The sequence below is a fragment of the Phoca vitulina genome, unplaced genomic scaffold (assembly GCF_004348235.1).
Source record: "Phoca vitulina isolate PV1807 unplaced genomic scaffold, GSC_HSeal_1.0 scaffold26, whole genome shotgun sequence".
Lineage (NCBI taxonomy): Eukaryota > Metazoa > Chordata > Mammalia > Carnivora > Phocidae > Phoca > Phoca vitulina.
This window is the reverse complement of record NW_022589729.1, coordinates 26,931,616-26,944,106: the sequence shown is the minus strand read 5'-3', so window position 1 is coordinate 26,944,106 and position 12,491 is coordinate 26,931,616. Positions and strand designations below refer to the sequence as shown.

The following is a 12,491-nucleotide window of genomic DNA, read 5'->3' as shown; positions in this document are numbered from 1 at the left end:
TTAGTGAGGCAGAGGGCAAGTGCACGGGGGTTGGGTAAAGGGCAGGACTCCCTTCAAATGGGGAGAATGGACCAGGATTTGGGGGCGTGTTGACATTTAATCTAACTACTGAGGACCTGAGGGATTTGCACATGTGGACGTGTGCAGTGAGGCAATCCGGGGAAATGCTTTGCTGTGAGCCCACGTCCATGTCCAAGGCCCTTACAGTAAAGGAAATGTACTAACTTTGTGTAGTGGGTGTGTTCAGGTACCTCATTAAGGACAGACCACAAAGACAAAATCGTTTTTGATACATACATTTTTACTTGAAAAAAAAAATGTACACTTTGTGTCCAGAAAAGCAAAACCATCAGCTACAAGATAATCAATAATTCTACAGTCACAAAGCACTAAATGTGAACAAATTATCCTTTCTAGACCTTTATTACCATGAATGATGGTGCAAAGGGGACAGTAGAGTTGGTAAGCTGAAGTGATCTGTATTGTATTGAAAGCGGCACATTTTTCTCCCTCTTTTGGGAGAAATTATAGTGATGACTCCATAGTATATTTCTTTGCCTTGTCTATCTGTAGTTCCAGTTGTTCAATCTCCAAAGACAATTTATACAGCTCCATGGCCATTTTCACATCTGCTGGGTTGGGGAGACACTGCATGGCCTTTCTGCCTTTCTGGACATGTTCACAGCCTTCAGGGACCACCTGAAAGAGAGGTGGGTGTGGTTGAGTGGCTTCTCTCCAAATCAAGAAGGACAGGGTTGGAGGGGGAGGAGGACCTCCTGACAATGACAGGACTACAGCTCAAAGCCAAGACCAAGCACAGGACTGCCTGGTGAGCAGGAAAACCAGAAAACACCTTGGGTCCCACCACAGTCCTTCCCAGAGGGATAAGGACCTGTTCTGAGACAGCTTCACAGAGGGCCTCTGTGAGGAGAGAGGCTGTTTCTGAGACCATCCAGAAATGGAACATAGTATATTATATAGTCTAGAAAAAGTCCCAGGTATCTGCGTCCCTCTTTTCCCTAAGGGGCTCGATTATTCCTTGTTCTCCAGTGAGAGAGGAGAGCTTGTCACTCCTACCTGACCACAGTACTTCAAGAAAGAAGAGAATTCCTTTGAAGGACTCAGAAATGACTCCTGACAAGTCAGATCGCACCACTGCGAGCTGGGACAGTGCTTGGCAGGGGGGGTCCATTTTTAGGGTTGGCTAGCACAGGAGCTTTTCTTGAATCGTGCCACTTACCCACTCGCACTTGGGCACCCCAGGGTACCAGGTTCTGTTCTCTGAGCAAGTGATATTTTGGGGACCATCCAATTTATAGCCAGAGTCACACTGGATGGTGACATTTGTAGTTTGAAGATACTGATCCTCATCCATGGACAGCTTTGCATGGGCTATTTCTGGTTTTGGACACAGAGCTACAATGGAAACACAGTTTTAAGCAATATGGAAATCTAAGGAAAAAGACATGACAACAGGCTAGGATTATAAGAATTAACTATCATAGGTGCTGCTAATTGTTTTATCTTTTGTTTTGTTTTTGTAACAGTAATATTTGTTAGCATTTTGGTTGAGCATTGGCCACAATTATATATCAGACTCAGGCTAAGCATTTTATGTGACTCAGCTTTGTGAGGTAATGACTGTTAGTTATCACTCCCACTTTTCTAGGAGAAATTTGAGATACAGACAGGTTAAGAAACTTGTCCTAGGTCTTCATACTTTTGAAGAACATGATAGGATATAAAAAAAGGCATGTGATCCCAGGTTCTTAGCTATCAAAGCAAGTCTCCCTCATCTCTTGATCCCAGCAAGACACTAGCTGTGAAATGTTCCCTCCTGCCGACTGGCTCCTGTATGTAATAGAGACTATGGTGGCAAATAATCCCCGGAGTTGCTGATGGCAAAATGCTATTAACCTGTGTGCCTGTAAAAGTCAGACCTGACCTTGACTTGTCCTGTCCCCACAAAACAGTAGGAGCCCCCCCTCCCCGGCCTGTAGCATGGGTAGGTGGTGCCTTGCACGAGGCTGTGATGGAAGTATCTGCCACTTTGTGAGGTTTGGAATTAGCCCTTGAGAGCCCACATTCATGCTAAAGCAAGCTTGCATGAAAATTTTGCTACAGGTCGTAAATGAAATGGCCACTTGCAGAATTTTTCTGGAAATATACAGGAAAGTGGGCATAGGGGTTGAATTTTATGACTGGGAGAAAGAAGAAGGGAGGTTGATGTTTATGTATTCCCCTTGTACTGTTTGCATCCTGAACATAGTCATGATTTCAAATAAATCAAATCAAATCAAATGCTTCCGTGCTTTTGTGACATTTCCACCCACCTGACTGAAAAGGGAGTTGGAGTTACCTTTACATTGAGGAACTGCAGGTGTCCAGCCTAAAGAACTGCAAGAGAGTTTGGCCTCTCCAACCAGAGTGTATCCTTTGTCACATTTATATATCACTTCATTTTGTGTGAATACACGGAATCCTTTAACTTCTTCATAATGTCCGTGGGCAACATCAGGAGGAAAATCACAATCTTGATGGTGAGAGATAAAAGTGAGAGAGCATGAGCTTGTAGAATGTAAAAAAATAACTCATCCCCGAATCTGTGTGTTTTGTAGGAGGCTCCATTCTGTCCTGTCATCTTCTCTGCTCAGAGGATCACTTAGCCAAACCCAAGACCTGCGCTGCCCTCCTGTAAGCCTCAGGCTGAGGAACCACCATGGCCCCATCATTAGACCACTTGGTGGTCATCTCTAATATCTTCAAAAGTATAAGGGGAATGGATAAAATTAATACTTTGTTCAACCCCCACATTGAGTTCTTGGCCTATGGGGTAAAACCTGTCATATCCAAGAAGTCGAGTAGAAGCCATTGATCCTGCCTATCCCCATCCCCCTTGAAGCAAAGACAGCATATTAAAAACTACATCATATACCAAAGTGGCAGGGGAAATGGGGGCATTGTGCCACTCTTACAGAACTACAGCTGCCTCCCATTATACTGCCATTTACTTCCCCAGTCTGTCTACAAGAGAAGTTAGGATTCTGGGGAATGACAGTCGACTATGGAAAATTGAACATTTTAGTTCTCATTTCAGATGTGGTGTCTTTGCTAGAGTAGATTTTTGTATCTTTGGGTAAGTGGGGGCCACTGGTTTAGCAGATGCCTTCTTCTCATCCCTATCACAAAAGAGGGTCAAAAAGTTTGCATACACAGAAGGATAAAATCACACATTTGTAGTTTTAGCCCTGGGGTATGATAACTCACTTGCCCCTGTCATAATAGAGTCTGATGATACGATGATTATCTGGACATCCACACTGATCCAGTATGTCAATGGCCTCATGTTAATTCTACTGAATGAGCAAGAAGAAACTAGCATGTTGAGATAGACAGATAGATGATAGATAGATAGATAGATAGATAGATAGATAGATAGATAGATGATAGATAGATAATCCATCTGGGTTTCTGGCGTAGATCTCCTAAACCCTTATAAATTCCTAAGTGCCTAGAACACTAAGAACATCTTTTGTTCTACTGAGGCAATTCTCAGTGGCTCCTGGATTAGAGTTGGTCACCAGAAAGATCAAGTCATGATGCAAAACTTAGAAGCTTAGAAATTTCCAGGCCTGCTCTCCTCTTCAAAGAGAGGAGAGAAGTAGGAAATAGTGTTAGTAATTGAGCATGCCTATAATGAGCGAGCCTTCATAAAATCTCAGTAGTATATTGTTCAGGGAGTTGCCAGGTGGGTGAACACATCCACGTACTGGAGGATGATGTACCCCAAATCCACAGGTACAGAGGCTTCTGTGCTTGGGACCCTCCCAGACTTCACCTTATGTATCTCTTCATTTGTGTCCTTCATCATATCCTTTAATAAACTGTTAAATATAAGTTAGTGTCCCCTGAGTTCTGTGAGCCCTTCTAGCAAATTAATGGAACTCCACAAGGAGATCATGGGAACCTCCAATTTGTAGCCAAGTTGAACAAACTTTGGTAGCAGCCCGAGGACCTACTACCACAATTGGTATCTAATGTGGGGGGCAGTTTTTTGAGACTGAGCCTTTACCCTGTGGAATCTGCCACTCTCTTCAGGTAGATAGTGCTGGAACTGTGGCAAATTATAGGACACCCAGCTGGTGTTGCAGAGAATTCTTTGTTGGAAGAAGAAGAAAAAAAAAAAATGCACACACTTGGTCACCTGAAATGTTGTGAGTGTTCCGTGTGAGCAGTAAAAGAGACATACAAGAGAAACACAGGAAGTGAAGGGGAAGACTGGGTTTTTCCAACTCCCATACTGATGCTCCAGATATAGAACGTAAAGATTCAAGGGTTTGCCATATCAATACAATCTTCAGAGGTCCAGGGTTCAGGGCTTGTTAGGCTATCCCATCTAAACTAATGGGATATGCACAACACACCACAAAAAATGGTGCATAACACCAAGTAGAACTTTCTAGACTCTAGAGGCAGTACATTCCATACTTGGGAATACTATTCCAGCCCATATGCTAGATGACATAAGAGATAGCTGGGTTTGAGTGGGGCCCATGTTGGGAAAAGCCTCGGCAGCAAGTCCAGTTGCAGTGAAATTGTCCTGTTGCTTGAAACTTAAGACGCAGCAGAGCCTAGTATATTGAAGGTGGCTATAGTCAGAAAGCATGCAAATATCAATGGGACTATCACAGCATATACGCTTGAGATCCTGAAGCAAGGCCATGCACTGCTACAGAGAATTACGTGCTGTTTGAGATATAACTCTTGACATGTTGTTTGGTCCTGATAGAAACTGTACCTGATATTGGGTCATGAAGTGAGCATGTGCCAAAAATCATGATCTTGGTCTATCAGAACCAAGTTATAAGGCCAGGCAGGCAACAAACAATTCATTACAAAATGGAAGTTGTCATCTGGGATTGAACATGAGCAGATGGCACAAGCAGCCTGCACAAATAGGGAGCCTAGATCCTACTTGTGCCCATCCACTGTTGCACAAGTGTCTCTTTAGCTCATGCTTACGGCTATGTGGAGTATCCATTATAACCAACTGACAGAACAGAGGGAAGCCAAGCCTCATTCACAGATGTGTATTTTGGGTACGTGTGTGCAAGCTAAAATGGACGGAAGCTGCATTAGAGCCTGATCAGGGAAAGAGAGTAGTAAGGAAAAATCTTAGGTAATCTTGCCATTCACTTTTTTGGAAAAAGAAATGGGCTAAGGATAGATTAAATTAGCCTGGAATGGCCCAGAATGAATGGCTTATTTGTCAGCATCCTTAAGGACAAAGATTGGAAGATTGGGCCCAAGGAGATCTGCGGTAGGTAGAAGCAGGTGACTGGACGTATGGGAATGACAGGAAGTTCAAAGTTTTTATTTTGTGTGTTAACACCAGCAGAGCATCCCCAGTAGAGTAGGCATTAAAAAATCAAATAGAAAACAATGTCTCAGCCAGTTGAAGTCAGCCATCTTCTGTCATTGGCCTGACCAGTGCTGTCACAAGAGGAAGAGGAGCAAAGTGGTGGTATGGATGAAGAACAAGCATGGTGGGCACAACAACATGGACTCCCACTTACCGAGGCTGTCACTGAATCTTCAAACTGCCAGCCACAATGCTAAGTCCCTAATATGATACCATCCCTTGAGATAACCACAAAGCCACTTGGTAGCCAGTTGACTATATTACATCCCTTCTACCTGGAAGGGACAAATAAGTATTTTGACAGAAATACACAAGTATTCCAGGTATGGGTTTGCCTTTTCTGCTTGTGGGACTTCAGTCAGCACTGTTATCTGAAGACTATAGAGTGTTTAAATAATTGGCATAGAATTACACTATGTGCAACTAGAAAACCCACTCATAGCAAAAGAGGTGTAGTACTAAGACCGTGGCCATGGAATGTACCACTCACATTACAGACTGCATCATCCAGAACCCGTAGGCCTGTTTGGACATTGGAATGGCCTGTTAAAGGCACAGCTGAAGTGCCAGTTGAGAGGCAATATTTTACAGTGATAACACTTCACAATATTACTTTACAATATCTTCTGGAACACAGCACTCTGAACCACTTTAGGGCTCCTTTGGGCTCCTTCTTACACACAAGGCAAGAAGAAGCATCACTATCCAGCAGGGGTAATTGTTCTTGATCATCACTAGATAGGACGATGGAAAAACAATGGGAGAAGTAGGATTGTATTTAGCACTTAAGTGCTCTTGGTGAGGGAGAGGTAGGCATTTCACACCGGGGGATAGTCTGAAGGAAAACTTAGAGACAGCAGAAGGAAGGGAGGAAGTTTGAGGAAGAAAGGAAGCAAGTTTAGAAAGATGGGTTCAAATAGATTTGGGTGGGTCTTGAAATGCAGATTAAGGCATATGGACAGAAAGAAGAGAAGAAAAGACAATAAATACCAAGAAACAGAAGACAATAATTGATAAGTTCAGCTGATCTATTAGATGTGGCCTATTTTTACTGATTTCAGAAAAGAAAAGAAAAGCAGGAAGGTCAAGAGAATGGGAATAAACAATGAGGAAGGAAAAGAAAGTTGGACTGGGGGGGGTGGACAATGCTTTTTAACAAATTTATCCACTCCAAAAATCATGAAGGGTATACAAATTCTTCCTAATTTGAAACCTTCCCTTAATAATCTCCATCACTTTGATATGAAGAAACATCGAACAAACTGAGGGTTGCTGGAGGTGAGGGGTGTGGGGGGATGGGGTAACTGGGTGATGGGCACTAAAAGGGCACTTGATATAATGAGCACTGGGTATCATATGCAACTAATGAATCACTAAATTTTACCCCAGAACTAATAATACAGTATAGGTTAACTAACCTGAATGTAAATTTAAAAAAAGAAAAGAAAAAAGAAAAAAGAACATAAAATTCCATAAGCTCTTACTCTTATCACATGTTGGTGTTTTGGGATTCCATGTGCCATCTTCTTCGCACCTAGCTTCAAACCGATATTTCTTATAACACATATAAAAAACTGTGTCTCTGTAGAAATAAACACAGCTATTCACAGATCTAGTGCTTTTTGAAATGATTTCACCATTCTCCAGGTCTGGTATTGGGCAACATATCTCTGAAAAATAGAAAGTGAGGTGAATGGTTAGTAAAATCACTGCAATGAGGCACCTATGGGTAATAAATTCATTTCTGCTTTCGAAGATTTCACCACTGAAGAGAGATTGGGGAAACAGAAAAAGGACATTCTGGGTCTGCTCTCCCTGTCCCTGATTGCTAAAGTACTCCAACCTAGTCATTTCCCTTCAACTAAATGATTTCATTAGGAGCCTCCAAAATGAGACACTGGATGAAACCTGCATGAAAATGTAAATTTTCAGAAGCATTCAAAAGCAATGACAAATAACATCCATTGCTTATGGTTTCATTAGGGTTACATCATTATCAACCTCTCTAATACCTTACACTTCCTTAGTCACAAAAGGAAAAATGTCCTCAAAAGTTTATATCCACCTGACAGCTAACGCACAGAAATAAATTTAAATTACTGCATATGGCCAGGATCTTTTTTGATGCCACATTTAAGAGAAATAGCGACTCAAATTCTTTCATTTTTAATGCAGTAAGAGCTGATAAAAAGATATTTTTTATTCATTAGTAGAAATACTTCCAGGTAGAACTTGATATTGCTTGATATAAGAGAAAATATCAGAGCAGATTAAAATGCCCTATTCTTCACATCAGGAGCTTGACTAGCACTACAATGGTTTTTTAGGGATACCTAAACACTCTCACCACTCACTTATTTATGAATTACAATAAAAATACCCAACATTCATGTTTCTAAATTATAATATTAATATTTATGTAATACTATAGAAAGTACTTAAATCATAATATTTAAGTCATAAGTCCAAATCCACACTGTATTAGATTTTCTGATAACTAGGATAAATATCATTTCACTTCTGCTTTTTAAATGGTTAAATATATCTTTATTAAATAATTAAATCAATACAACTATAGTGGGTAACATAAATATAATTTTAAAGTAGGTTTTTAAATTCCCAACAAACAAAAGTCCAGGGCCAAATGGCTTCACTATTCACAGGTGAATTCTACCAAACATTTAAGAGGAGTTAATACCTATTCCTCTCAAATTGTTCCAAAAGTAGGAGAGGAAGGAAAACTTCCAAATTCATTCTACAGGGTCAGTACTAGCTTGATACCAAAACCAGACAAAAACCCACACAAAAGAAAACTGTAGGCAATATTCCTGATGAACAAAGATGCAAAAATCCTCAGCCAAATATTAGCTAATCGAATGCAACAATACTTTAAAAGGACCATTCAATCAAGTGGGATACTTACCAGGGATGGAAATACGGTTCAATATTTGCAAATCAGTGAACGTAATACATCAAATTAACAAAAGGAAAAAATTTTAAAAACATATGATCATTTCAAAAGATGCAGAAAAAGCATTTGACAAAATATGACATCCGTTCATGACAAAATGTCTCAACAAAGTGGGTGTAGAGGAACCATAACTTAACATGATAAAGGCCACATACGAAAAACCCATAGCTAACATCATAGTCAATGGTGAAAAACTGAAATCTTTTCCTCTAAGATCAGAACCAAAGATGCCCACTATTGCCACTTTTATTCAACACAGTACTTGAAGTCCTAGCTGTAGCAATCAGACAAGAAAAAGAAATAGAAGGGATTCAAACTGGTAAGGAAGAAGTAAAACTGTCACTATTTGCAGACGACATGATACTATATATATAAAACCCTAAAGACTCCACCAAAAAAGTATTAGAACTAATAAATTCAGAACCACTGCAGGATATAAAATTAATATATAATATTATATAGATTATATATAATATTAATTAATATATAGAAATCTATTGTATAGATATATACAATATAAACAATATACTTATATATTGTACAGGTAGCAGAAAGAGAAATTAAGAAAAGAACCCCATTTACAATTATACCAAGAAGAATAAAATATAAATTTAACCAAGGAAGTAAAGGACCTCCTCTCTGAAAACTATAAGATATTGATGAAAGAAATTGAAGATGACACAAAAAAAGGAGAGATATACCATGCTCATAGATTGGAAGAATTAATATTATGAAATGTCTATACTACCCAAAACAATCTACACATTTAATGCAATCCCTATCAAAATGCCAATAGCATTTTTCACAGAATTAGAACAAATAATCATGTGGAACCACAAAGACCTCTAATAACCAAAGCAATCCTTAGAAAGAACAAAGCTGGAAGTATCACAATCCCAGATTTTAAGACATACTACAAAGCTATAGTAATTAAAACAGTATGGTACTTGAACAGACATTTTTCCAAAGAAGACATCCAAATGGCCAACAGACACATGAAAAAGTGCTCAACATCGCTTGGCATCAGGGAAATTCAAATCAAAACCTCAATGAGATATCACCTCGCACCAGTCAGAATGGCTAAAATTAACAAGTCAGGAAACAACAGACATTGGCGGGGGTGTGGAGAAAGGGGAACCCTCCTACACTGTTGGTGGGAATGCAAGCTGGTGCAGCCACTCTGGAAAACAGTATGGAGGTTCCTCAAAAAGTTGAAAATAGAGCTACCATACGATCCAGCAATTGCACTACTGGGTATTTACCCCAAAGATACAAATGTAGGGATCCGAAGGGGTACATGCACCCCGATGTTTATAGCAGCAATGTCCACAAGAGCCAAACTGTGGAAAGAGCCAAGATATCCATCGACAGATGAATGGATAAAGAAGATGTGGTAGATATATACAATGGAATATTATGCGGCCATCAAAAAGAATGAGATCTTGCCATTTGCAACGACGTGGATGGAACTGGAGGGTATTATGCTGAGTGAAATAAGTCAATCAGAGAAAGACATGTGTCATATGACCTCACTGATATGAGGAATTCTTAATCTCAGGAAACAAACTGAGGGTTGCTGGAGTGGTGGGGGTTGGGAGGGATGGGGTGGCTGGGTGATAGACACTGGGGAGGGTATGTGCTATGGTGAGTGCTGTGAATTGTGCAAGACTGTGGAATCACAGATCTGTACCTCTGAAACAAATAATACAATATATGTTAAAAAAAAAAAAAAAGAAGAAAAAGATAGCAGGAGGGGAAGAATGAAGGGGGGGAAATCGGAGGGGGAGACGAACCATGAGAGACGTTGGACTCCGAAAAACAAACTGAGGGTTCTAGAGGGGAGGGGGCTGGGAGGATTGGTTAGCCTGGTGATGGGTATTAAAGAGGGCACATATTGAATGGAGCACTGGGTGTTATACGCAAACAATGAATCATGGAACACTACATCAAAAACTAATGATGTAATGTATGGTGATTAACATAACATAATAATAAAAAAAAACAGTATGGTACTAGCACAAAAATAGACTCATAGATCAATAGAACAGAATAGTGAGCCCCAAAATAAAGCCATGCTTATATAGTCAAGTAATCTATGACAAAGGAGGCAAGAATATACAATGGGGAAAACACAGTCTTTTCAATAAATGGTATTGAAAAAACTAGACAGCTATGTGCAAAAGAATGAAACTGGACCACTTTCTTACACCATACACAAAAATAAACTCAAAATGGACTAAAAACCTAAATGTGAGACCTGAAGCCATAAAACTCCTAAAAGAAAACATAGGCAGTAATCTCTTGGACATTAGCATTTTTATGGATCTGTTTCCTCAGGCAAGGGAAGCAAAAGCAAAAATAAACTATTGGGATTACACCAAAATAAAACACTTTTGCACATTGAAGAAAACCATCAACAAAACAAAAAGGCAACCTACTGAATGGGAGAAGATATCTGTAAACAATATATTCAATAAAGGGTGAATATCCAAAATATATAAAGAACTTATCAAACTCAACACTGAAAAATCAAGTAATCTGATTAAAGAATGGGCAGAGTACCTGAAGAGACTCTTTTCTAAAGAAAACAGACCTGTACCTCTGAAAAAAAAAATACAATATATTTTAAAAAAAAAAAAAAAAAAAAAGATAGCAGGAAGGGAAAAATGAAGGGGGGTAAATCAGAGGGGGAGACGAACCATGAGAGACTGTGGACTCTGAGAAACAAACTGAGGGTTCTAGAGGGGAGGGGGGTGGGGGGATGGGTTAGCCTGGTGATGGGTATTAAAGAGGGCATGTTCTGCATGGAGCACTGGGTGTTATATGCAAACAATGAATCATGGATCACTACATCAAAAACTAATGATGTATGGTGATTAACATAACATAATAAAAAAAGAAAGAAAAAAGAAAACATACAGGTGGCCAACAGACACATGAAAAGATGCCCAACATCACTCACTATCAGGGAAATGCAAATCAAAACCACAATGAGATATCACCTCACACCTGTCAAAATGGCTAATGTCAAAAAGAAGAGAAATAGCACGTGTTGGCAAGGATGCAGTAGAAAGGGAATCCTTGTGCTGTACCAGTGGGAATGTAAATTGGTGCATCTAAGATATGTGGTAACCCAAGTGTCCATAGATAGATGAATGGATAAAGAAGATGTGGTATATATATGTGTGTGTGTATATATATATATATGTGTCTATATATATATATACACACACATACATACATACACCCACATTTGAATATTAGTCAGAAAAAATAATGATCTTGCCATTTGTGACACATGGGTGGGCCCAGAAGGCCCATGATAGCTAAGTCAGACAGAGAAAGACAAATACTATATGGTTTCACTTATATGTGGAATCTAAAAACCAAACCAAACCAAACTAATAAACAAACAGACTTTTAAATGCAGAGAACAAACTGGTGGTTACCAGAGGGGAGGAAACTGGAGGATGGATGAAATAGGTGAAGGGGATTAAGAGGTACAAACTTCCAGTTATAAAATAAATAAGTCACAGAGATTAAAAGTACAGCATAGGGAATATAGTCACAATAATGTAATAATATATGGTGGCAGATGGTGACTATACTTCTTGTGGTGGGCACTGAGTAATGCACAGAATTGTTGAATTATATTGTACACCTGAAACTAATATAACATTGTGTGTTGACTATACCTCAATAATAAGACAAAGAAGAAAAGAAAAGGATGGAGAAAAATAGAAGTTGGTTTTTAGACATGTATAAATAAACATTTATATAGAAAGAATTAGTGTATTAATTACAAGTCACTATTTCGTATTCATCAAGGAGAATCCTCAAAGGCTTGTATTTACCAATACTTTGTTATTTAAGTGGTGACCATCATTGTTAAATATATTTTAATTTGGTAATTTTGTTAAAACTTTTCATTTTATTGCCCCCAAATGAGTCTAAATAACTGTAATTAAACTTGAAGTCCTAATGTGAAATGAATGATCTTCCAATTGGTAGATCTAAACTACCATTTTTCATTACTTGTTCATTTTACACATTTTTCCAGTTCCAATCTGTAGAATAAAGTTCCCTATATCCTGGGCC

The 12,491-nt window shown here is 39.2% G+C and overlaps 1 protein-coding gene across 1 annotated transcript in view; it reads right to left on the bottom strand.

Moving 5' to 3' along the window:
* Positions 1-280: 280 nt before the first annotated feature.
* The window catches only part of C4BPA (complement component 4 binding protein alpha), a 29,280-nt gene continuing 17,069 nt past the window's right edge, over positions 281-12,491 (bottom strand). Inside the window, exons 9-12 of the mRNA XM_032422378.1 lie at positions 6,907-7,092; positions 2,360-2,533; positions 1,241-1,416; positions 281-699 (exon numbers count right to left, since the gene is read on the bottom strand). Of these exons, the coding sequence (XP_032278269.1) occupies positions 526-699; positions 1,241-1,416; positions 2,360-2,533; positions 6,907-7,092 (710 nt within the window). The 3' untranslated portion in view covers positions 281-525. The remainder of the gene's footprint in view (positions 700-1,240; positions 1,417-2,359; positions 2,534-6,906; positions 7,093-12,491) is intronic.